Source organism: Nannospalax galili, unplaced genomic scaffold (assembly GCF_000622305.1).
Source record: "Nannospalax galili isolate Female #2095 unplaced genomic scaffold, S.galili_v1.0 scaffold83, whole genome shotgun sequence".
Taxonomy (NCBI): Eukaryota; Metazoa; Chordata; class Mammalia; order Rodentia; family Spalacidae; genus Nannospalax; species Nannospalax galili.
This window is the reverse complement of record NW_008352659.1, coordinates 2,963,372-2,988,164: the sequence shown is the minus strand read 5'-3', so window position 1 is coordinate 2,988,164 and position 24,793 is coordinate 2,963,372. Positions and strand designations below refer to the sequence as shown.

General features: G+C 49.9%; 1 protein-coding gene across 2 annotated transcripts in view; it reads right to left on the bottom strand.

The window, feature by feature from the left end:
- Positions 1-1,763: 1,763 nt before the first annotated feature.
- Positions 1,764-24,793, bottom strand: part of Anxa11 (annexin A11) — a 54,020-nt gene continuing 30,990 nt past the window's right edge. For both annotated transcript variants that reach the window (XM_029554465.1, XM_008849846.3), the window contains exons 2-15: positions 20,806-20,868; positions 19,227-19,339; positions 16,696-17,082; positions 15,163-15,250; positions 14,867-14,961; positions 14,195-14,308; positions 12,537-12,627; positions 12,090-12,169; positions 11,907-11,963; positions 10,198-10,291; positions 5,583-5,678; positions 4,607-4,665; positions 4,266-4,388; positions 1,764-2,512 (exon numbers count right to left, since the gene is read on the bottom strand). In XM_029554465.1, coding sequence (XP_029410325.1) covers positions 2,453-2,512; positions 4,266-4,388; positions 4,607-4,665; positions 5,583-5,678; positions 10,198-10,291; positions 11,907-11,963; positions 12,090-12,169; positions 12,537-12,627; positions 14,195-14,308; positions 14,867-14,961; positions 15,163-15,250; positions 16,696-17,082; positions 19,227-19,339; positions 20,806-20,860 — 1,512 coding nt within the window. In that variant the 5' untranslated portion in view covers positions 20,861-20,868 and the 3' untranslated portion in view covers positions 1,764-2,452. The remainder of the gene's footprint in view (positions 2,513-4,265; positions 4,389-4,606; positions 4,666-5,582; positions 5,679-10,197; positions 10,292-11,906; positions 11,964-12,089; positions 12,170-12,536; positions 12,628-14,194; positions 14,309-14,866; positions 14,962-15,162; positions 15,251-16,695; positions 17,083-19,226; positions 19,340-20,805; positions 20,869-24,793) is intronic.

Genomic DNA, 24,793 nt, shown 5'->3' with positions numbered 1-24,793 from the left:
CTCTACCCATATCAGCCAGGGTAAGAACGACCTGTCAGGAGGCTTAGAGATGGCTCAGTGGTTAAGTGCTCTTGTTTTTCTTGCAGAGGACCCAGGTTCAGTTCCCAGCAAGCTAACAACTATCTACAACTCTAATTCCACAATATCTGATATCCTCTTCTGGCCTCCGTGAGCATTACATTCAAGTTGTGCACTTAACGTAAATTGAAGCAAAACATTCCTACACATAAAATTTAAAAATCTCTTTTTAAAAACCACACAGAAGAGATAAGGGGTCAAATTCCTAGGCTAGGCTAATTCCCTAATGAAACCAACGGAGGATAAACATGGTATAACCTTAAGCTATCGTTTTGACCAATGACAACTGCAGATTCACTGTTCAGATTCCTCTCCCCAAAGCTGAACACCCATCTCACCTCATCACCTGCCCAAATTGCGAGCATACCTGCCATCTGCTCATCAGTATTTAGACTAGCGTCAGATCACAGGATGCAGATGTATCCGTGTCCCCCACACCTGCTCTGTAAGGGTCTGTGCTGGTAGGGCCCAGAACCTGTGGTTTTAACAAGTTCACTGGATGACACTAAAACACATGAGGTTTTGAAAACCACATCAGGACACTCTGCCCATCCATAAGTGGAGCACTCAAGGTTCTGACATTTCGCACTGAAAATAAGTACCTCACTTACCTCATCCTAGTCTTGGTTCTTCCCCAAGTGCTCCCACACCAAGGCTCACATTAGAGGTATCCAGGGAACTAAAGCAAATGTTCTCTAAGTTCAACACTGCCTGCTGTGCACTAGGCTGAGAACTGTGGTGTAGACAGCAGGGTAAAGCAATCACACAAATACTAATTCTAGGCTGTGACATGGCTCAAGAGGCCACCAGGATCAGCCCAAGTTCAGGGCATACTGCACCATGCTCAGCAGTCCCTCCCAGCGGGCAGGTCCCAGCCAGCATCAACATGCAAGGGCCTTCCCTTGGGCAGAGGTTCTTGACAGGCCGGCAGGAATAGAATCTCGGCTCCAGATGTCTCTAGCTCCAGACGCTCTCTACATGCACAGCAGCTCAGGAGGCAGGCCCCAGTGCATGAAGCTAGTGCTTAGCTCACAACTGCTTTGAGCCTTCTGGGTGTCATCCCTTCTCTCACGGTTTAGAAGTGAAGAGTCAGTGCCCTAGGCAGATGTCCACTCAGCAGAGGCCTCTCTGGGCTTCCAGCCAGGGCCCAACAGACTTGACTGGCACTTGTCTCTGGAATGTCGTCATCCTAGGCTTTCTAACACGGTCAGAAAGGAAGTGAGGGGAGACCTCCAGCAGGTAAGAGAAGCTCCATGTTCCTAGACCTAACAAAGCCTAGAAGCTAACTATCCCTGTTAACGCCCCTCTCCAAACACCACCAACCAAGGGGCAGAGATCCCAAGGGGCCAGAGCCAGGAACACCCTTCTGATGGAGGCTACCTGAGACAATGTGGAGGTAGGGTACTTCCCTGGGCTATCCCTGTCCTCAATAGCTTCCCCGAGAGACTAGCCCAGAAATCACACACACACACACATTTTCTGTCCTTCCCAAGACCAGGGTCCTTGTGCCGTGTTCACTGCTTGGGACCAGCTTGGATTTTAGGAGTATCCTCCCATGTCCTAAACACACAATCCCTATGCTTGCATTTCTACAGCATCGATTTCTCCGTCAACACGTTTTCACTGGCAAATAAGGCCGGAATCCCTGAGTCACGAAGCACAAGAAAACAAGCTGGAACCAGAAAGACTTTCCAGAATGTTCCAGAGTTGGCTGACTTTAATTTGGAAACAGCTTTTGGCTACAGACATTCAGGTTTAAGGCACATTCCAAACTAGAGGGCGCCCCGTCACTGGCAGGGAACAGGCCTTGTCCTTGTGGTTCGCATGAAGATGGAACGAATGGACTTTTTGCCCTTCTTTTTCTAAAAAGGAGTTTGGCAAAAACAAAACTCATGACACATTCTCACCAGATTACAGACATAACCCTTGTAACACCCACCCCTCTCTGTCCTAGGGGAAGACATGCTGCTCCACCCATCCCCGCTCTCACAAGAAACGTGTATGCAGTAAACACATTTGTATGCATCTGTCTGGCAATGGTGGTTAAAAAAAGTTGTCTTCAAATAAAAATACAATGAAACTACAGAGTCTTAGCCACAAGCAACAAGCCAGGAGATAAAACATCCACGTTGCAGGGCAAGGGGCTGAGAGGGGTCGGGGACAGGGGCATCCTTAGAGCGCCAGGCCACCTGGGCCCTTCAGCATAATACAAGGATGAGGAGGAAAGAGGAGGGTCGAGGAGGACAAGGACGTGGCTTTAGGGGGACAGGTGCATCGGGGCTACTGGGTGGATTAGGAGAAACTGAAGGACACTCTTGGGCCTTTTCCTGGTGTGGCCTTTGCCAGGAGGAGGCAGAAATGAGACAATCACATCTTAGTCGTTGCCACCACAGATCTTCAGCAGAATCTTCCGATAGTCCCCAGAAGTGTCTCCCTGGTTAGAAACAAAAGCAAGGGTTAAGGGAGGCCAGTCTACTTCCTGCCCTCTGGCTCCTGATTTTCTCATGTCCCACAGGACCCGAGGGAGAGACAGGTCTGTTCGAGGGAGATTTCCTACTTAGAGCAGGCAATATAGACCCTGCTTGAATAGTGCTGTCCGGTGGTGGCCAGGATCCATGAACAACAAAAAGCAAAAGCTGGGCATGATGCCATGTGCTTGCAATCCCACCACTGGGGAAGCAGACAGACAGATCCCTGGAGCTGGCTAGACAGCTAGTCTGGCTTAAGCAGCAAGTCCTAGGTCCCAGTGAGAGACCCTGACAGTGGGTAGCTCCTGACCAATAATTCTGGTTATAGTTCAAGGTCTCAAGATCACCATCCAGGGCTAACCAATGCTGTTCTTTACCCAGCACATTACATTGGGAGTGCTACCATAATTCAATGCTGTGTCCTGCCCTGAAAAATGTCACCTTGACCACCCATGGGGGACATCTATACTATTACAGCCTCCCACACCTCACAGGTTGATCTCTCTCTGACACCACTGCGCTTCCAGGAGCATGGGCCAGGTTTAGCTAATTTCAGGTCATTTTCTGCAACCTCAAGCTCTTTGAAGGCAAAGCCCGTGGTTTGGTTCATCACAAGCTATAAGTACACAGGACACAGTATGACAGTAATGACTAATTCTCTTGTTTTCCAAGCATCATTTTTAGCATAGAAATAGATTTAGTTTTCTAAGATTTGTTTTTAAATTATGTGTTTGTATGTGGGTAGGTATCTGCACATGCGTGGAGGTGTCAGTTGCCCAGAGAGCTAGAGTTACAGGTGGTTGTGAGCCACCAGATGTGGATGCTGGGAATCGAACTCAGGTCCTCTGGAAGAGAAGGAAGCCCTCTTATCCACTGAGCCATCTCTCTAGCCTGAGAGTAGCTTCTTTTCCAAGATGAGCCCAATAATACTAAATGTCAATGCATCTGAAGTCAGAAAGTAGTCTTGGTGATTTAATTTCAAGTTTCAGACACGTTCAGAGTTTAGTTATCAGATTATCCTGAGAAAAACACCTTTTGTCAGCCCAGATGTCACACAGCAATACCACAGGAGCAAGCCCTTCTTAGGCCCTCTGTGTAGGCTGCTTTGTTTGGTACTCCTACCACACTTAAGAAGGAACTATCATTATACCCTCATCTTAGTGATGATGGACCTGGGCTTGGGAGGTCTGAGGAGACTGCTCAAGATCACAAGGTTACCAAGTAGAAAAGCCAGGAGCAGATGCCAGGTTGTAACCCCAGAGCCCCCATTCTGAGCTATCCATGTGGTCTCCATCGTAGTTAGTGAAAAAAGCTAGACAACAGTGAGCTAAAGCCAAGCTCTGTGGACCCTTGAGTCTCAAACTCAGGCTGATGGGTCACACTTTCATGGAGTGGCAGGGACTCTTAAAGGTCAGACACGTAAGAAAGGTTCTGAGATTTCTCCCTATTCAGTTATTAAGCAGTGGGGTCTTAGAGGCTTGGGATGAAGGGTTGTAAAATTGTGATCTGCCCTGTCCTTGAGGGTCTTAAGATCTGTTTGGAGGCAATTGGATGACAAGCCTGAGGTACACAAACAAGAGCCTACCTGCATGGCCCACAAGACAAGCCCAGGGCCACTCCAGAGGGGGAAGGGAAGGGGAGAGACAAAGCCTGGGAGCTCCCCCAGTGGGGCATGGAGATGGAGCCCAGGAAGTCCAGTCAGCCCTCAGGGACCCGTACCGTGATGTCATGGTACAACGATTTGCCATACATCCGCTTATATTCCGCTCGGATATCCAGGAGGTCAAGCTCACTTCGAGACACCATGATGCGAATCAGGGTCCGGTCCTTTGTTCCTGCTCCCTAAAGAGAGTCCACCACACCAGAAAACATGAGCACGGGGCTTCCCATCCTCCCATCTTCCTGAGGATCCAGTCCTCCCGAGCCCTAGGTTCCCCAGACCTTCTGGCTAAGGTGTGATCTTCTTGTGCCTTCAACACTCAGCCCTCTGTGGACCCTCTAGTCACAGGTGGTGTTAAGACATCCCAGATCTGGGCCCTCTGCCCATGGGAGCTACGTACCCTCATGGCCTTGTTGAGCCTCTCGGCAAAGAAAGCAGGAGTATTCTTGAGGCATTTCACTACAAGAGAGAAATACAGTGTAAGGTCTGTAGAACACACAGCACAGGAGCACACACACAAGTGTCCCTCTCAGAAGCTTGCATCAGAGTGGTCACCACCCAGCCACCTCTCCCCCTGCTGGCTGTGATCTCTTGACTGTGGCTCCACACGGCGGCACCAACATGGTACAAGGAGAACCACAGGAGGTACAGGATGAGGGGCTACATCACTGCTCAGGCATGAGGGGTCAAACAGAGACCCTCACAGAGAATGGAGGCTGAGGGGCTGTTGTGCTAGTCTCAGGCCATGACACACAGTGGGGGACATGCGTGGTGATCAGGATTTATTGCCTGTTCCACTCAGAGAGCTCAAGAAAAGCACACTGAAAGAGCTGGAAAACTGGGGTCTCGAAGTGTATATAAAGAGAAGTGGCAAGGGCTTCAGAGCAAAGACCAACTCTACATGGGGGTGAGGGGCCCTTGAGTTGCCAGGCCCCACTACAGAGGACACAGTGTGGTAAAAGACACTCCACCATGCCGGGACCTCAGCCAACTTTCCCTAGAACAGGCTTGTTTTGCTGTTGCAAGTAAAAATCTTTCTGTATGTTTCCATCACAGACATCTGACAACTGCCTGCAGGGGTGTATTTTTAGAGGAAACTTGGCAGGATATGAGTCACCTTCCTCTAGGAGAGCAACTGGATGTGCTCCCACTAATACCCAAACTGCAGCTCCCTTCTGCAGAGCTGTGCTGCAAATACATCCAAAACTCCTCTGTCCCAGAAAGCTGGGGACCCAACTACCCTGTGTCCAGGAAAAGCCTGGTTTCCCAGCAGGCGATGCTCTAGATTGGTAAGCTCACTTTGTGGTTCTCTTACTAGACCAACTTCAACAAGAGGATGGCAAGCACTCCTGCAGCCCACTGCCCCAGGCACCTACCCACAGCCAGCATGCCCTGCTCCAGGTCCCCAGACATCTCCCGGCAGATGCTCTTCTCAATGTCGCGGCCTGTCATCCTCTGATACTCATTGAAAACTACAGAGAAAGCAGAGGGGATGTGTCACAGTCTGAATCATGTTCCCTCAGCTCCTAAGCTGCAGACCTCACACCTCAGAATACGGGCTGAACTGGAAGAGTCTTTAAAACAAGACCAGGGCAGGGGCCTTGAACCAAGCTAACCAGAAATCTTCTACAAATGGGAGGCCAGGACAAACGAGGATCAGAAACGTGTGGACAGATAACCCTCAGATTATGGCTGACCGGGAATCTTGACTACAACCATTATGTTTCTAGTTCTCAACACAGTTCTTTCTAAATATATAGCTCTTCAGCCTTTGTCCAACAAGGCTCTGTGACAGGTGAATTTGCTTCACTGTAGGTCAATATGTTTTGAGTGTATTTAAGTCAGGCCAGGCCAAGTTACAGTTTTCAGTAAGTTAGGCATAATAAATGCTTTTTTAAAATATTTTTTGATTTATTTTAAGTATTTTGCCTGCATGTATGTAAGTGCACCACAAGTGTGCAGTGCCCATGGAGGCCAGAAGAAGGTGCTGGATCCCCTGGAACTGGAATTAAGGATGACTGCTAATCATCATGTGGGTGCTAGAAACTGAACCTAGGTCCTCTGCAGGTACAGCCAGTGCTCTTAGCCACTGAGTCATCTCTCCAGTCCATAAAAGCATTTTTAATTTTTCTTTTTGATTTATTTGTTTTATTGGGGGGGGTCTTTTTGAGACAGGGTCATCCTGTAGCCCCAGTTACTGGAACTCACTATGTAGACCAGGCTGGCCTTGAACTCACAGAGATCCACCCAGCTCTGCCTCCCAAGTGCTGGGATTAAAGGCATGCACCACCACGCTCAGCATGGTTTACTTTTTTTTTTTTTTTTAAACTTATTTTTATTTTATGTCTATGAGTGTTGTACATGCATTTAAGTGTGCAATGTCCACAGAGGCCAGAAGAGGGCATACAGATTCCCTGGAACTAGAATTAGAGGGTTGCTAGCCGTCATGTGGGTGCTGGGAACCAAACCCAGAACCTCTGCAAGAACAGCCAGTGCTCTGAAACACTGAGCCACCTATATAGTTCCCGTGGTTTTCCTTTTTTATGTGACAGAATCACACCTTGTTACTCAGGCTGGCCCCAAACTTTTGGATTCAAGTGATCCTCCTGCCTCAGCCTCCCAAAAAACTGGGACTACATTTCACTGCACCTGGCTTGAAGTGTATTTTTGACTTATGACATTTTCAAATGGGTTTATCCACATGAGGACACAGGGAAGAGGACACCATCCACAGTCACAAAGAGAGGTCTCAGAAGAAATCAACCCTGCCAGGCCTACCAGTCTCTAAGACTTTAAGTAAATGAATTACTGTCCTTTAAGGTCAGCCCATAGTGCAGCCTGGGCAGCAGAGCTAAGAGGAGACAGCATGAGGAGTCTGCTTCTTCCCCACTCTGCTCTAGGTACCCTGGACAACCTAACTGCTCTTGCCCAGCTCACAAGGTGCCACTCTCTCTACCACAAGCCTTGTGTGCTGCCTGATGCCTCTTGGTCACATGGTGCCGTTGTCAATCTTCTTACCCATCTAACTTCACTCAATAGTGGTCTCCTCCAATCTCCACATTCCCAGCCCCTCTATTATTTCATGCATCAGGCTCATCTTGCACTACCTGACTGTAAGCCATGCATGGCCCACCAGCACAGCCAGCACTGTGTTTTGACGCCCCACAAACCCTTAATTAACTCAGGAGCAGCTGAGCTCCAGGGAATAGACTGTTGGCTCCTGCAAGAAAAGGCCACACGAGGGGTGAAAAGCCTGAGTCAACTGCTAACCTTGGGCACAAATCTCTCCTTCCCATCCCAGTCAGTCTCCAATAGCAAACTCCAAATTACTGTCCTCTGCATATCAAAGCTGTGCTTTCTGCTTATCTGATATTGTCTTAAAATATTCTGCACTTTTCTTCCAAGTCACAATACACTGGAGCCTGATAGTGATGCAGGTTTTTATACTCTAAAATAAGCAAGGATGAAGATGAATACATGCCCTAACTAGTCAATACATAAGAGAATAAAAGACTCCGGAGTACTCAGCCCTAAATGGGACATCTGTATCACACCTTCTCCTCCGAAGGCTCAGGGATCATTGCAGAAGAGGGGGGAGGAAAGACTGTATGAGCCAGAGGTAGTAGATGACTAGAGCAAAAGGGTTGTCCAGGCATGACAGGGCCATCGCACACTGTGCTATGCTGTGACTGCATGCACAAGACCCACGTTAGATCAAGCCAGACAAAGTCCCAGCATGTATGGGAGAAGTGCTCATGAAATCCCACCCCTAGCTGAGGAGCTAGTAGCAACTGATGGCTGCTGGGAGAGGGAGCATCAGTTTTCTTCAGGGATACAGGTCCTGAGAGGCTGCCCACGCTCTAGCAGATGACCATAAGCATGCAGGCAGCATCAAGTGAACTCAGTGGGTTTTAAAAAAAAAATCTCTAGGCCAGCTGGGGCTATAGGGAGACCTTGTTTTGAAAAGACCAAAAAACAAGCATATGAGAAGGGGGAGGCAGATAGGAGAGGGACTAGAGGGAAGGGAATGGGAGGTGGATTTGATCAAAACACATTATATGCACATATGAAACTCTCAATAAGAAAGATGAGTACATGTTCACCCACACTTCATCACTGCAGTCAGGATGTGAGAAAGCTCAAACTTAGCCCCATTCAGCTATGTCAGCCCAACAAAGCTATGTCCCCATGGGCCCCATGCCAACCGTAAGATGGAGGAATACTCTCTCCCCTCCTATCCGTGTTAGAGGTATTGGGGTACGATCAGCAGTGCTAGGGTCTGGACCTCACCTCTACCCTGCAGCTGCAGCACGAGCCCTTCCTTGCTGTTACCTGGTCCTTGGTAGTCTGTTCACAGGCGCCATCAGACACAGCTGGTCCCTTGGATCTTCCACCTCACTGGCGGCTCCTTAGACTCTTGCAATGGCCCAGGGCCCTGCCCTCAGCTATTCTCTCTCCAGTCTCACAGTCCCAGAGCCTAAAACACTTAACTACCTAGAGTTCCCAGCCCAGATCTCCCTTGACCTCCAGGCTCACTGGCCTGTCTTCCTAGTATCTCCATTGCAAAGGCTCTGGGTGCGCTTTCCTCCCTGCCTACTCCATCCATAGCTCCTAATCTGAGTGGAGGACCATCTGTTCTTCCATTCACTCAGCCAATAGAATCCCTTTGTCCTAGGTCCTCTCACTCCCACACTATGGCCAGCTTGTCAGCAAGCACCTGTATTGATTCCCTGTCCAGGCCACCATCATCTCTCCCAGCTGATTCCCCTGCTCTACTGAGGACCTCCACCCTACTCTCAACACAACCTAGGCCAGGTCACCTAGGAAAGCTGGGCAGTGTGTGGCTCTGCAGGCCAAGGGAAAGGGGCCACTCCACTCTCTGTTCACCAGTGAACTGGCAAAACTCCACTAAGCGTCCTCCAATTGCTTTGGGCCTCCCTCAGGATGAACACCTAACACCTTGCACTGTCCTCACCTCCAGCTACTGTCACTCCATCTGCTCCAGACATATACATCCCCCTTGGCTATGCCTGAGCCATGCTGGAAGCCCCGTGCAAGGCCTTTGCGCCTGTGTCTCCTTCAGCGTTCTCAGTCATGTGCCTTTCTATCTGTGGACTTCCCTGATCCCTCCATTCCATGATCCCCTACCCACTTCCAATGTCATGCCACTGTTTTTCTCTATAGGATTTGTCACCTGATTCAGATTTTATTGAGTACTCATCTCCTAACAAGAAGCTGAAGCATAAGAACAGACTACAGGGTTGCCTGATGCAGCACCCCACTTACATGTATTCAATGAGCATGAACAGAAACGTATAGTATTACTGCCATGAGTTTTTTTTTTTTTCTTCAAGACAGGGTCTCCCTGTAGCCCCAGCTGTCCTAGAACTCGCTATGTAGACCAGGCTGGCCTTGAACTCACAGAGATCTGCCTGCCTCTGCCTCCCGAGTGCTGGGATTAAAGGCGTGCATTACACTTTTTTTTTTAAACTTATTAATTGGGGGAAGGGTCTCATGCCATCATGGTATGTGTAGAGGGCAGAATTCAACTTTGTAGAACCAGCTCTCTCTACTTTACATGAGTTCTGAGGATTGAGCTACTCAAGTCATCAGGCAAGTACTGGGCCATCTCACTAGCGCCCATGCCCGCCACCCCACAACCCCGTTATGGTTATAAGTGTTCCTTATGCCACGTTCTGGGAAGTCCCAGCATATTTAAAGATGTATCAGATAAGCAGAAATCACAGCTTTGATATTCAGAATCCACTCTGACATTCCTAATCCCAGTACACAAACTTCCTCCCCTTTTCCTTTGTTTTCTCTAGAAGCAGAGCTTGCAGGAATTTTAGGGGCTTTTATGCCACCACCAGGGGGCTCGTCTAAGGAAGTGAACCTCCATGCAGAGGATATCAGCGGTTCTTCAAACTTTTTCTCCCCATAAGACCCATCTGCCCTCATCTACCTGATCCAGGAGGCCCAGGGCTGCCTTACCTGCCACCAGGTGAGCCCGGCTCCGGGAGCACAGAATTGCGTTGAACTTGGACTCGTCTGTTCCCAGGCGGTTCTCCCCAGCTGCATACAGGTCCTGGGCAAGAAGAAAGATGCACATGTGTGGCCTGTACCCACTATGTCCCAGGCCCAGATCACCTAGGAAAGCTGGGCAGGATCTTGCTGTGCAGGCTGAGAGGGGAGGGGAAGAGGGAAAGGGAGCAGAATCCTGGCAGCGGACGTACAGATCTACCAAACCCTGTAGGCTTGGCTCACTGCAAAGCCAGACCCCAGCAATCCACACGCTGCTCAGTGGGTGGCACTAAGGATTCTGAGACTGGAGCCCAGTTTAGGCAAGGAACAGTCTTAACCGCACCTGGTTAAGGAAACCAGGGAACACCACCGCAGGAGGACAGAGGAGATGCCTACACTAGGATCCTAGCTCTGCAGCAGCCTGCAGTGGGATTCTGGGCAGGCCTCTGGCCCCCCGAGCCTCTATCTCCCCATGAAGAAAACATAAGGGTTGGTTTGATTGAAATTGTAACTTTGCAAGACTGAGTGCCATGTGGATAACTTCACTGAGAGAAACAGGGGGAGCAAGAAACCTAAGAGAGGGGTCCTGGCTAACCAACCCCTCAGGGTCAGCACTTCTCTGAGCAGGACAGAGGAGGGCAGGCCCATAACTGCCAGATTTCTATGTGACATCTCCTAATCATGAAAAGCAGCTTCCAGTCAGGTGTGGTGGCGCATGCCTTTAATCCCAGCACTTGGGAAGTGGAGGCAGATGGATCTCAATGAATTCCAGGTCAGCCAGCGCTACACAGTAAGACCCTGTCTCAAAAAACTAAAAACAAAGAAAAGCAGCTTTCCTAAGGAAGATGGCGACCACAGCTCCCGGAACCAGTCAGGTACAGGATTTCAGATCATCTGGCACTTTTTCCATACATGTGTCAGTGCATAGATATTTATGTTTGCTAAATGTCAGAATTTACATTTGTTGCTTCAGACTTTTGAAGGCTGGAGTTCAAAATATCTGCCATCTACATCCTTACCCCAGAAGATTTCTAAGGTACCTTTGAGGCCTCAGGGCAGATTCTCAAGGTCAGAGATCCCTCAAGTCAAAGTGAGGCTGAGGCAGGCAGGCAGGGACAGTAGATGTTGACCTTCAGTAGAAGGCTGGGAGGAGGTCCGGCCAGATCTATCCCACCAGGAAGCCAGGACACCACAGTCCAAATTCCCCAGTAGGCAATACAAACCTCTCCGGAGAGGAATTCAGAGACCTAGACTTTCCCCTTTTGTCTGTTGCTCATAAGGGAACAAGGGCAGAAGTTTAAGACCACACAACTAGAGACAGCTGATTTCTCAGTCCACAAACTCAAAAGCTTAGTAGCCAAGTACCTTTGCACACCTAACAGCATCTGCACCTAACCTCAAGGAGTAGCAAGTGACGGAAGTCCACACCCATAACTGATCCTCAACTGCTGCGCGTTTATTACCATGTTGTTCCCTCAGACAGATGGGTAAACTGAAGGCCAGAAGGCTGGGTGACATGTTCAAGGTAACACAGGGGCAGATCATCTCTGAAACCTACAGTACCTGGAACCCACCCAGGTTCCTCACTCTTTCATCCCTGACCACCTCACTACAAAGTAAGAAAGTAGTTCATGATTCAGAAAGCCCATGTGGGTGCCTCGCTAGGCCCTCACACTCACCTGGACATCTCTCTGGACAAGGGACATATCCACATTTGTGCTCTCATCACGGTTTCCCTTAAAAGAAGCAGGCTGTAAGGTTAAGCCACTCCTTGGAAGACCACATCCCTCTTTCCCTACTCATTTCTCCAGGGCTGTGACCCCTCTGATCCCCTCTCTGATATACTATGGTGGGCAAGGTACCTGACAGAGAGAGATGAGGAGCCGCTGGAAGTGTCCTGAGGTGTCACTTCGAATGGCCTCCTCCAGGGTTGTTTTGAACTCTGAAAGGGAGACATCAGAGTCCATGAAGCCCTGTTACCCCTGAGTCAGTCAGTAGGGTACAACGGCAGGACAAGGGCCCAGGGGTCTTAGGCATGAGGTGACAGGTGGCCCATCTGGCCCTCCAGGCTCATCTGGCCTCTGGTCAGGCTTGGCCCAAACCCCACTCAAGGATTTCCCAGCCCTACCCAGCTATAGATACCTGCCGGTGTGTAAACAGCAGGTAGGGCTGGGCCTTGGGTTAAAGCTCTGGGAGTCAGGTGTGCCAGGAAATGGGTGATAAAGGAGGTCAGAGAGGAGTAAGAGGGTGTGACCGATGCCTAGGAAGCAAAGCCATCGGCAGAGGGCAGGGCCTGGGGAACTGCCCACCTGTTTTGTAGACTCTGTTCAGCTCCCGGATGTGCTCGTTACTTCGGGAAGCAAGGATCTCGATCAGGCAGGCCTCATCAGTGCCAGCTCCCTGTGCAAACAGAACATACCAGATCTCATGCTGGTGACAATGCCATTGCCAGCACCCAAGGACAATAGGTGCCTGACACAGAAACACCTATTGTCTGTCACTCCCAGCCAGGGTGATGAGCAGACATTACATGAGGGATCATCCCACTGACCAGTAAATAGAATCAGTTAGAGAGGGGTCCAAGGCTACACCCTGCTGGGTTAGGCTCAGAGAGGCCAAAGTCTGATTGGGGGTGGGGTAGGGGTGGGTATGGTGGAAAGTCTAAAAACAAGATCAGAGTGAACTTGTGAAAAAGCTTGAGTCCTCAGTGGAGTATCTGGAGATACTAGGAAAGGCAGCCAAGAGGGATGAAAGAACTGCTCAGGCCCGGACAGCAAGAAGGCCAAAAACAGGCTCAGAAGCTTCCTGTGTGACCTCGGGCAGGTTGCTTGACTTTCTGGTCTATAGATTGGGTACCTATGTGTACCTACCTAAGGCGTCATGAGGATTAGATGGGAATCCATGTACAGCATTTAGACAGTGCTGGCAGGCAGGAGGCTGACACGGTGTTTTTATGATTACCACTACCTGCTCAGGTACACAGCTATTCAGCAACAGTTGGTCCCTTGCCTGTGCTTCTCCAGCATTCTACCAACTTCTCATGAAGTTGCTGCAGGTGGGTCCTGGCCACTCCCAGACCCAGGTCATTGTTCTCCTGTTACCTCCCTAGCGCCCCCTTGGACTATAAGGTTGGCAGCTGAGTTTCAGCCAGCCCTCTTGCCCTTCTAGGCTAGGTTCTGAGCTCCCAGCTTCTCTTTGTGAAGGTGGGAAAGTCTGTGCATAGCATCCTCTGAGTAGTTCCTTCAGGGTGCCTATGCAGTTCACAGGGACTCCCACCCCCAAACCTACAAGACACACAAGCTACATGGCTGTATAGCCCAGATAGGACCCCTCCCCAATGGTCACAATCAACTAGACTGAGGAAGACAGTGAGCTGAGGCTAAGTCATAGCAGCCAGCCCTGTGTGGGAATTGGGTTCTTCTACAGCTGGATGGTAGGGAGTGAGACACAGGTGAGGTCTGCCATCCTCCGATGCAGACAGACAGACAGACAGATGCAGACAAGAAAGCAAAGCAGGTGTCTCCCCAGACCCTGCCTTTCCACATCCTGGTATGCGCCCTCCCTCTGCTTGCTGGGTTGGTCTTCAGCCTCCTCATCCTCAACTGATGCTCTCCACCTGCTGTGTCCTCCTCAGACATGCTGCTACTTGCTAACAACAGAGCCCTATTGAATGAAGAGAGGCCACCATGGCCTCTGGCCCCTTCTCTTCTCACTGTGTGTCCTCCACAACCCCAGTTCCATCATTTCTTAGAATGGAGACTTAGATGTTCCCTATGAGGAAGGGCATCTTATCTGCCTCTGGGAAAATTACCAGATAGTCTTTCTATAACTCACAGACTATAGGCAAGAGGGCCCAGGAGTCAGGCTAGGCAGTAACTAGTAAGTGGGCTGTAACACATGACATGGTCCACTTGTGCTGGGTTGTAACTGTGCACACACACAAAGGTAGACACACACAGGGACACACCTTGATGGCCTCCTTTATCTCATACACATCAAGTAGGACCGGGGTCTTCATCAAGGCCAAGATTGTCTTCTCAAAGTTTCCTGACAGTTCTGACTTCAGATCTTTGATCAAATCCTGTCAGGATAGTCAAACAAACAAACACGCATTCTGAAAATCCATGGATGATTTACAAGAAAAGAACCCCAGTTGAGGGGACAGAAGAAGGAAGACCAGCTGGGCTAGTGAGACCCTGTCCTCTGCCATATCCAAACTTGAACTACAAAGCTTGCATTTCTACACAATGCATGGGAGGTAGGAAGCACTCAGCTAGAGCACTAATGTATTCAGTCCCAAGCTTCACCTAATATTCAAAACCCTGAAAGCTCAAGATACAATCTCTTTAAGCCTTTTCCTCCATAGGTCTTTCACCAACTAAACCTCCTAGGGTACCTTGAAAGTAAAGCTGGGTAGGGGAGAAATGTGTGTCCACAGCGTCAGTCCTGGCAAAGTCAAGGCTAGAACTTAGAGCAGCCCTAATTGGGCTCACTGTCCATTCTGGGGTCCAGCCCTACTAGGCCCCAAGGAAAAACAGAGTGACCGACCGGCCTATGGCTATGCTGGTTGTAGACCCTAGAGCTAGGCTTGGGAGAATCAGGCCTAATGGATCTCCTGCACTCCCTCCCTGAACCTCACCTTGCCATAGGCTGTCTTGAAGGACAGGAGGATCTGCTGTCGCTGCTTGTTGGAGCGACTCCCTAGGCAGTCGATGATGGCTTGTTCATCCGTTCCTACGAAATAGGAAGGAGCAGTCAGGGGATGCTTTGTAGCCATAGACTTTTGGTCTGGGGCCTCCCACTGTCCTGGGCATCCCATCCTCTTCCATCACCCTGGGGCCAGACTTGTCTTTCTCAGACTCCCCAGCCCACAAAGTGAAACTGCCCAGGGAACCAGGGGAGAGGGTAGGATTGGAGTCAGTCTGGGTCTCTCACCAAAGCCTTTCATGGCTTTCCGCAGAACCTCAGCATCTCGTAAGGGGTCAAAGCCAGAAGCATTTGTGATGGTGCCTCGGTTTCCAAACTACTCAGATAAACAGCCACAGGTAAGATGACCCACACACTTCCTCCCCCAGGTACAAGGCTCCTCCAACTCCCCTACCCCTGGAATCACCTTACTCTATGAGTTGGGGTAGCCAAAGGAGCCTGAAGTCAAAAATGCAGGGAATCTATATCATCAAGTCAGCCTGACATGGGCACTGTCTGCCCTTGTGTCTGGGACTAGAGCATCTGCCTGTCCCCCATTGCTGGCATCCCCTGTGACAAGAGTACCCAAGGCCAGCAGTCTCCTACATTTGAATCCTGATGCTAACAATCTGCCTTGTGTTGTGGTCCTCCAGGGCTGAGGAACAGAGGGGGTCTCCTAGACACCTCTCCACATAATACATCAGAGACTTCCTGGTGGGTCCTGGTTAGTCCAAGTGACCTCAGGGGTTGCAAGCACCCATCCCTCACAGGGGTGCACAGTCTCCTAAAGCGTCTTGAACTAGCATGGGACCCCTGCTGTCCTCTAGGCCAGGACCTGCTTAACTGCCAGACAGCCTGCTGACTATCAGTTGTGCAAAACAGCAAACTTCAATATTCTGGGTTGTTACAGTTTGAAATTAAATAGCCCCCGAAGGCTTATGTATTGATGATGCTGTGGAGGGGGTGGTGCCTACAGGAGGGAAGTTAGGTCACAGGATGGACTATGCTCTTGCGGGGGTATGAGGGCCCAGGCCTTGTCCCTTATGTGCTCCCTGTCTGCTATCAGGCAAGCATCATTGCTCTACCACAGGCCCACAGTGATAGGCCAATCAACCACAGATGGAAACTATGAAACTGTGAGTCAAAATAAACCTTCCTCCTTTTAAGTTGCACACAGGCTCACTGCCTCTTGATGAGATGTCTTTGTAATGGCTAGATATCAACACAGTAAGGGAGCTATGCTTGGAGAAGAAGTAAGGGAGGGACACAGGGAGCAAGAGTGATGATCGGTACAGAGGTGGCATATGGGAGTAACAAAAGGAGATGGACCCTCTGTCTAAAAATAGGCACCCAGCACATACCATCAGCCCTGTGCTTGGCTGGACTGGCCATGTAACCATGACAATGAATTCTAGGCACTGCAAACATGAACTGTTTTCCAGAATGAGCCAAGATCAACCCTGGAGGAAATGCCAACAATTTTCCCTACTCAGAGGATTCTAAGAATCCTTCACACTTCCACACTTGACTGGGGCACATCAAGGAGCCTGTTAGGCATGAGGTCTGGAGATAGGCAGTAATCAATGGTGAAGAGCACCCATCAGGGCAGTTCCCCCAGGCCTTAAGGAATATGCCCTCTGGGGTGTGAAGTCCAAGAGTCCATCACTTTGCTAAAACAGTAAATTGTATCTGGAGGCCTGAGACTCCCCTGTCCCTTAAACTCTCCAAAGTCTTGCTGGGCAGGAGACCAGTCTTTGAACTTGGGCTTAGACTAGCACTCACCTGGGCTGGTGGCACAGCAGGGGTGACAGTACTGGATCCCGGGTATCCTGGATAGCTTGGCACTGGCTGCTGCCCTGGAGGTGGCATTGGTGACTGTCCAGGGTAGGTCATTGGAGGCTGTCCGGGGTAGGCCCCTGGGGGCTGCTGCCCAGGGGGTGGCATGGGCTGGCCTGGCACAGGGGCCCCTGGATATGTTGGATATGAGGGCATCCCAGGGGGTGGGTTCCCTCCTGGGGGTGGATACATTCCATAGGGAGGGACAGGCTGCTGTGCAGGGGGAGGCTGCCCAAAGCCACCAGGTGGGACGGGAGGGTATCCACCCCCAGGAGCCCCGGGATACAGGCTTGGCATGTTGGCTCCTCCAAATGTCCCAGACATGTTGGCCGCCTGGAAGTACACAAAGCAGAGTCTGAGACTTGTGGGATCAGCAGATTCTGTCTGTCTTCCCTCCCTTGACAGAGTCCTGCAATGGGCTCTAGGCAAGAAGCCTCCTACCAGGCCCACCCACCAGTACCATCCATACCTAGCATTGGAGGCAGGTCCCACTACACTAGGCTCTTTTCTTACCTAACTCAGCCAACTAATCTTCACTGTATCTCTCCCACGGGACAGGAAGGGAAATTACAGCATGGAAACATTTGCTCTGTGATCACTGCAACTGGGCTCAGGCCTGGGATCTCTCTGTAGGTAACACAGACTCTTGCATCCTTTTTGTGGGACACTTCCTTCCTTCCCTAGAGGCTGCTTCTTCTATCCAAGATCCAGTGGGTAGAATTAAGCACTCGTTTCCAGAAAATATAAGGGCTCCTTCTGTAGCATGAGGGAGTAGTGCTGTCACATCAGCTTACTAACAGTCAACCAAGATAGGCGAGTCCTGGGTACAGTGGTACATGTCCAAAATAACGTGGGTCCCATCATCTTCATCTTTTGCCCTACCTACCCCTCTCCTCTCCAGCCACAAAGACCTCCTGTCTCAAGCTTATCAGGTCGTGGGCACCTCTGGGATGGGCAGTCCCTAGACATCCATAGATTACATCTCTGCATTGTGTCAGATCTTTGTTCAAGGTCCCTTTTCAGGCCACCTTGACCCACCTCCTCTCGAAGGTCCAGGTCCTTAGTCTACATTACCCCATCACTTGACCCTTTATGCCACTACTCCCCCTCTCCTCTCTCCCCTTCAGCTACAGAGTGAACCCATGGCCTCACACATTCTAGGCAAGCACTCTACCACTGAACATTATTGTATCTTTTTACTCATTTTTATTGAGACATCTCACTAAGTTAGCCAGGCTGGCCTTGAACTCACTTTATAGCCTAGACAGACCCTGAACTTGGTATCCTCCTACCTCAGCCTTCCAAGTAGCTATGATCACAGGCCTGTGCCATCAGAGCTACATATCTAATTACCTACCTTCCTCCCTCTCCCCTCCCCACTGACCTTCCTTTGTTTCTTTTCTTGTTTGAGGCAGGGTCTCTCTCTGTTGTCTAGGCTGGACTGAAAATTCTCACTCATTCAACTTCTTAAGTACTAAACATCAGCCATCATGCTCAGAAACACTTCCAATCAATGCTGCCACCTGATAAGTTATTGTCTGTCTCTTCCCCACAGATGCTAAGTGCACTAGGATTGAGGTACATGCCGTGTGTGTGTGTGTGCCTGTGTGTGTGCATGTAAAGGCAAAGATCATGTGCCATCTACCTTGAGTTCTGAGACAAGGTCTATCACTGGCCTGGGGCTCACCAAATAGTCTAGCCTGGCTGGCCAGCAAGTCCAACAAATCTGCCTGTCCCTGCTGCCTTAGCACTGGGGTTACAAGGACCACACTGGACATTTTTACATGGGTTCTGGGGATTAAACTCAGGTCCTAATGCTAACCTGACAAGCACTTCACTGTTTGAGCTATCGCCCCAATCCAGAGATTTCTGTTTGCTTTATTCACATATTCCCAACACCTAAAATTGAGCCTGGCATGAATTTGGGGTGTACACTAGTTGCAATGTTCCTAAGCACTCATTTATTTTCAGATTGTAAAATGCATTCTTTCAAAGCAAAAGTAGAATGCATGCATTAATCTACCTGCTACACACCCACCAAGAACCAACCAGAATAATCATCTGTACACACACACACACACACACCACACACACGCACGCGTGCACACACAACACACACACTCAACATACACACGCACGCGCGCACATACCCTCACTTCCCTCCAGAACCTGTGCTGGGTTCATGAGAGATTCTCAACAAACTTCCTTATTGGCACCAGCTTTATCCAATCCTCCAGGGCCACAAAGACCCCAAGAAACCATTAGCCCCATGACTCTCTTCCCCTCATACAGATGGGGAAGTGAGGCCCAAAGGGAAGGCGGTAAGGAGGTGAGCCTCTTACTCTAAGTTGCAGCTCAGCACTCTGTGCTCACATAAACAGACATGAGGTATCTCTGGAGCATTGGAGGCAGCAGCCCTGATTGCTGTTGCTGCACAGATGCAGACCCAGGGGCACCATAGCAGGGATCTGACTCACCATGCCTGAGAGGTAGTCCTGGTTGAACTGCCCTGCATAGTTGGCCACGTTATCCAGCCCAATTGGGGGCATGCTGGGGGGAGGGTAGGCAGCACTTCCCCAGGGACCGCCACCTGAAAGCAACACCAAGCCCATGAGCCCTGTCTGTTCCTGGTCCAATGGAAAGGGCAGAAAAGAAGGCTCCAGGAGAGTCAGCTAGGGTAGTCAAGCAGAGCCTCGAGCCAATGTTACGAGCACCCACAAAGACCAGGAGAGAGTGAGTCAGAGGAAAGGAGAGGAGGCTTTTCCTTGTCCTGGGGAGGAAGGCACATTCAGCTCCTGTGGAGCATGTAGGAGACAGAGAGGACCAAGGCAGGCTTTGTCCTCTCAAACCCAACATCATGGGGTGAGAAGACTGAGGATAGGTCATGTGACTTATCACTGAGTGATGTGACTCTTGAGCTGAGGATGTACATGGAGGGAAATGGGGCTACATCACAGGAATCATGGACACTAACAGCAGGGCAGCTATGTGACCTAGGGTGAGGCTCCTGCAGACAAGTTCATCCCCAAGATAAGTGGGGACAATGACAAGACAAGCATACTCAGCCTGCTGAGGTAACGCCTGAGGAGCAGACACCTGCATAGGGCTGAGCCCATAGCATGGCCAATGCCCAGTGGATATGTTCTCACTCAGGGTAGTCCAAGTCTGCTCTGCAGCTTCAGGGCTGCATAATTCTGTGCAATACTCTGGACATGCTGAGAGATGGAGGAGTTTCTGCAGGATAGGGGACTGAGTTCACTGCTGCCAAGTCAGAAAGAAGTGGCCCAACTCAACTGGACATGCCCTGAGACAGTGGCTAAGACAGATCACTGCTTCAGCCTGTTCACTACCTGCTAGAGAGGAGAAAGGGAAGGTTCAAGGTATTTACACCCCAGGACCTCAGCTCCTGACCCATGGCAAGGGGTCCCCTGGAGTGAGAGGTAATGGCCCTGGTCTCCTGCTCACCCCAGAAGCTCTCAAGTTTTCCTCCCAATTGTAGGGGTCAAATGAAAAGACTCAGGGAAGAGGAGTCCTCAGAAGGAAGGAAGTTCTGCCACTGGGTTCCTATCAGTTGCCCCAGCTCACTCTAACACACAAACCTCCTGGTAGACATAGGGAGGGGCATACAGGGAGGGACAAGTGACAGCTGGTGTTGGTCTTCATAACACAAACCTCTGCCTCAGCAGTAGGACCCCAGAAGGTGCCAAAGTCCTGCTCCTTGACACAGGGTGCAAGTGCTAACAGCTGGGTTTTGGGAGATACCCCTGCAGACTTTCGCAGCTTGCCTCATTAGTAAGTGGGGACAGCCCAGTGAGGGAGAGAATCCTGAAGCCACTTTGTAAAGGAGAAAGAGCCTAAGAGTGTAGTATAGCAAGCCTTTGTACACTTGTCAGCTAATAAGACACATAGATCTAGTTCAGGCCTTGATCTGGGCCTTCCAGAACCAGTCAAATCCAGGCCGCTCCAGCCCCTACCCCAAAGGGTGAGCCCCCTCCAGGGCATCAGGTAAGTGGACTCCATCCTTTTCCACAATGGGTCCCCCTCAGGTCCTCTTACCTGGTGCAGCAGGAGGGTAGCCACCAGCAGGTGGGGGATAGCCTGGGTAGCTCATGATTAGATCTGGAGAGAAAGAAAAGCACATTCAGGTCTGTAGAGGGTGCTGGGATCTGCTTCCTAAGAACAGAAACCACAGTCAGGCCCCTGAAGGAGGAGTTATATCAGCTCTCTAAGCCCCAAGTGCAAGCTAGTCCACAGCTCCGGTTAGGCCAGGCCTACCCCAAGGCTACAGGAGGTTGCACCACCCACAAGCCTGCTGGGGTTTCCCTGGTAGCCCTTCCCCCAGGCTGTCTCCACTAAGTATACAGAGAACATAGGGTCTGGATCTGCTCTCTGATCTCAGATTCCAGGAGATCATTGCCTCGGGCACCCTGTCCACTATCTCATCTTCCTTGCCCTCATCACCATCCTTCCCACAACAGGGGAGAGGACCCTGTTTCTGTGCATCCCACAGATCACAGGCTCTCCACAACACTCCTTCTCTCTTGGTAACCTAACCCATGCTGTTAGGGAACGCTGGCTGTAGGACAGTCTTTAAATGGTTGATCTGTGTCCCTCCTAGGCATTCCACTCTCTAACTACCAATTCATCACACAAAATGACATGGTCAGGTATGAAGTCAGAGTTCTTAGAAACAAGAGATGGCTATAGAAGGGTCTATCTACTACAGAGTCCTGAATCAGAGCAGATGAAACACCTAAAGCTCACAGAAAGTAAGAGGCTTACTGAGAGATGAGGCAGTAGGGGCTGGAGAGATGGCTCAGAGGTTAAGAACAGTGACTGCTCTTGCAGAGAACCCAGGTTCGATCCCAGCACCCACATGGAGACTAAGAACCGTCCTTAACTCCGGTTCCAGGGGAATCTGACACCTTGTTCTGACCTCTGCAGCATTGCATGACATGGGTGCACTCACATACATGCAGGCAACACACTTGTATACATAAAATAAAAATACTAAAAAAAAAAACCAAAAAAAAAAAAACAAAAAAACAAAGAGATGAGGTAGTAAGCAGGGGAGGGGAGGAACCCAGGACAGCAGGTGGGACACCTGCTCCCACAGTCCTCCGGATACAGGGCCTGAGCAATGCACCAGGTCAATTAAAATACCCAGGTGGGGCACAGATCAGCTGCTCAAAGACTGTCCTGAAACTTGCCTGCTCTTGCCACTTAACAGCTGTTGTTGCTGCAGTGCCCACAGAGGCCCAGGGACAGCTGTGATCACATGAGGAAGCGTGTGGCCTTCTAAACAGTTATAGGTCTAAGTTTCAGGGCAGTGGCTCTTCCTCACACCTGGGTCTCACATACAGTAGGCACCTGAATTACACCAAGGAATGTTCAAACGCACTGTGGGCTCCATTCCCACTTTCTGGGTCAGTAGAACCAGTATCTATATTTTTGAGCAAGTTCCCAGGCGATGTTACTGATCCAGGTCCATTATGACAACCTCCATTGGACACTATCTACCTAGAAGATTCTAGCTGCCTATAACATCTACCTTGAAGAACTGGGGATTCTGTTCTAAGGAAGTCTTAGAATTTCTTAAGGTGCCACTGAGTCCCACAGGGCGGACCTAGCTTTTAGTCCTCTGACTTTGCTCATTTGCTTTGGTCAGCAGGTTCAGAGGGGACAGCAGGAAACATAATGTGAAATGAGGTGACACCTTCATGGCCTTGGAGAGAGAGCTAGAATTGGCAGCCTGCAGATTCTTCTCCTTTACACAGCTGTCTTTCTGAACCCCTACACATGTATGGTTGAGGTCCTCGGTGGGGCTGCCCTTAAGATGGATGGGATGCATCTCCCTGTGATCAGGTGAGCTATCAGCACAAAGTCTTGCTGCTCCTGCCCTGGGCCTAGCTCTCCAGCTTCCATGGAAGTGGCTCAGGGATGTGGCAGATAGGTAAACAAGAATCTCTGACAAAACCTGCCCTGCAGGAGAGTGAGGAGAGCTGTGACCAAGGCTGGCACCCACCCTCTGCAAAGGCCCGTGACCCAGGTCGACATCCACCCTTCTGTAAAGGCCCCTGAGACCGAGGCTGACACCTACCCTCTATAAAAGTCCCTGTGACCCAGGCTGGCACCTACCCTTCTGTATGGTGCCTGTGACTAAGGCTGGCACCCACCTCTCAAGGCCCCTATGCAGAACCTTCAGCACCTAAGCCCCACCCCTCATCCTTCTCCTCTTATACATAGGCGTGCAATCCTAGGAAGGCTGAGGATTTAAATATAGGAAGCAGGCCACAACCCCAAAGGCATAAAACAGAAATAAGACCACACACAGTAAGACAGTCATTAGAGGCAGTGTCAACTGATGTGAAACCTGGATCAGAAGAACAATTAAACTACAGATGACAATTTAAAAATAGCACACCCTCTAACCCAGAAACTCTACTAGAAATGTATCTCCCAGATACACATCTGTGTGAGCTGGTGCCCAGACATGGGTTTGACAGAGGTATTATTATTGGTACCAACAGAAAAGCCCTCCAAATCTAACATCTGGTTAAATAAATCACATCGGCCTCCCTATAGTGGACACTATGGAGCTATTTTCAGAAGTAACTTCTCTGTATTTGGGGATACAAAAAGAACCCCATTAATTAATCAAGATGCCGCACCATATGTATACAAAGCCAATAAAAAATAAAGAAGGGGGTTGGAGCGATAGGTCAGCATTTAAGAGAACTTGCTGCTCTTCGGAAGGACCAGAGTTCAGTTCCCAACATCCTTTTGAGGCCGCTCACAACTGCCTGTAACTCCAACTCCAGACACTGACCTCAGCAGGCACCTGCACAGACATGGCATATACACATAAATAGAAAAATCTTTTTCACAAAAAGAAAGAAGGCAGAAGCACACCAACTATGTGTGGGTGTGCACATATGCACAAACCATCTTTGGTATCTACACAACACATTGGGTATACCAGTTACCTCTGGAGGGAAACCAGGCTGGAGGTGAATGAAGCTCTCTATTGTATAGACTGTGCATCTGTGATGGCCTAATAAAAACAACTTTAGAGAAGGCCCACTTCAGGCATTTCTCATCACACTTGAAGGTACCCCTCCCATCCCACATGGCCTTGGTGGCTCTTCCAAGATTAAAATAACTCACACAGGGCCCATTCAGCTCCAAACGGCTTGGCTGGGACCTAGAGGGAATCTTGGATGGGCCAGCCCACACACAGGGGGACACACAGGAGGGCAGCCCTCCCTACTTGGAGAGCTGTTGGAGTTTCTTGGCAAGAGTAGAATCTGCCTACAAGAGCTCTTCCCAGAGGACCATGAGGCAGGCTAATTCCACTGCAGAACCCGGTCTTGCTCTGTCCCTGGGTCCTTCCTTTCCCCTAAGACGCCACCTCTACCTTCCCCTCATAAGAAGTCTCATCTTCCCGCTATTCTCCACCTGAATCCTTTCAAGCCTGCTCCTCTCTTCTCTTTCCCCCTGAGGCTTGTTAGAACCCAAGGCCCCAAGGGTGACCCAAGGAGCATAGGACAGGAAGGTCACTTCCCTCCACCCTTTGGATGCAGCCACCTGCCCCCTTGGATGGGAACATAGGGGCTTTCTGGGTGTTGGAGTTATTGTGGGGATTCTCGCTAAATTTCTCTTGTAGGTCTGCTCACTGTCACATCCTGCGATCCCTGGTTATACTGCCCCATAGCAAATGCCTTAGTTCTTACACTGTTTCGTAAGCACCAATTTGATATGCACGGCATTCTATTCTTCCAAGTAAAAAGGCTAACAGAATCCTCAACTGTCATACTGAATTCTCAGCTGTGGACACAAGCATTCAATCTGCTATCCCCCCGTTCTGCCACTACTGATCCTACACCCCCACCATGCTCTAATGAGGGCTGTAAAAACATCTTGTCAATTCTTCAAAGCATAAAAATTTGTTCCTTAATAATTAGATGTGAAAAACATTACCACTGAAATCTACCTGACGACTTTATATCCATGCTCAGATGCCAAGGAGCTCAGAAAGTAACCG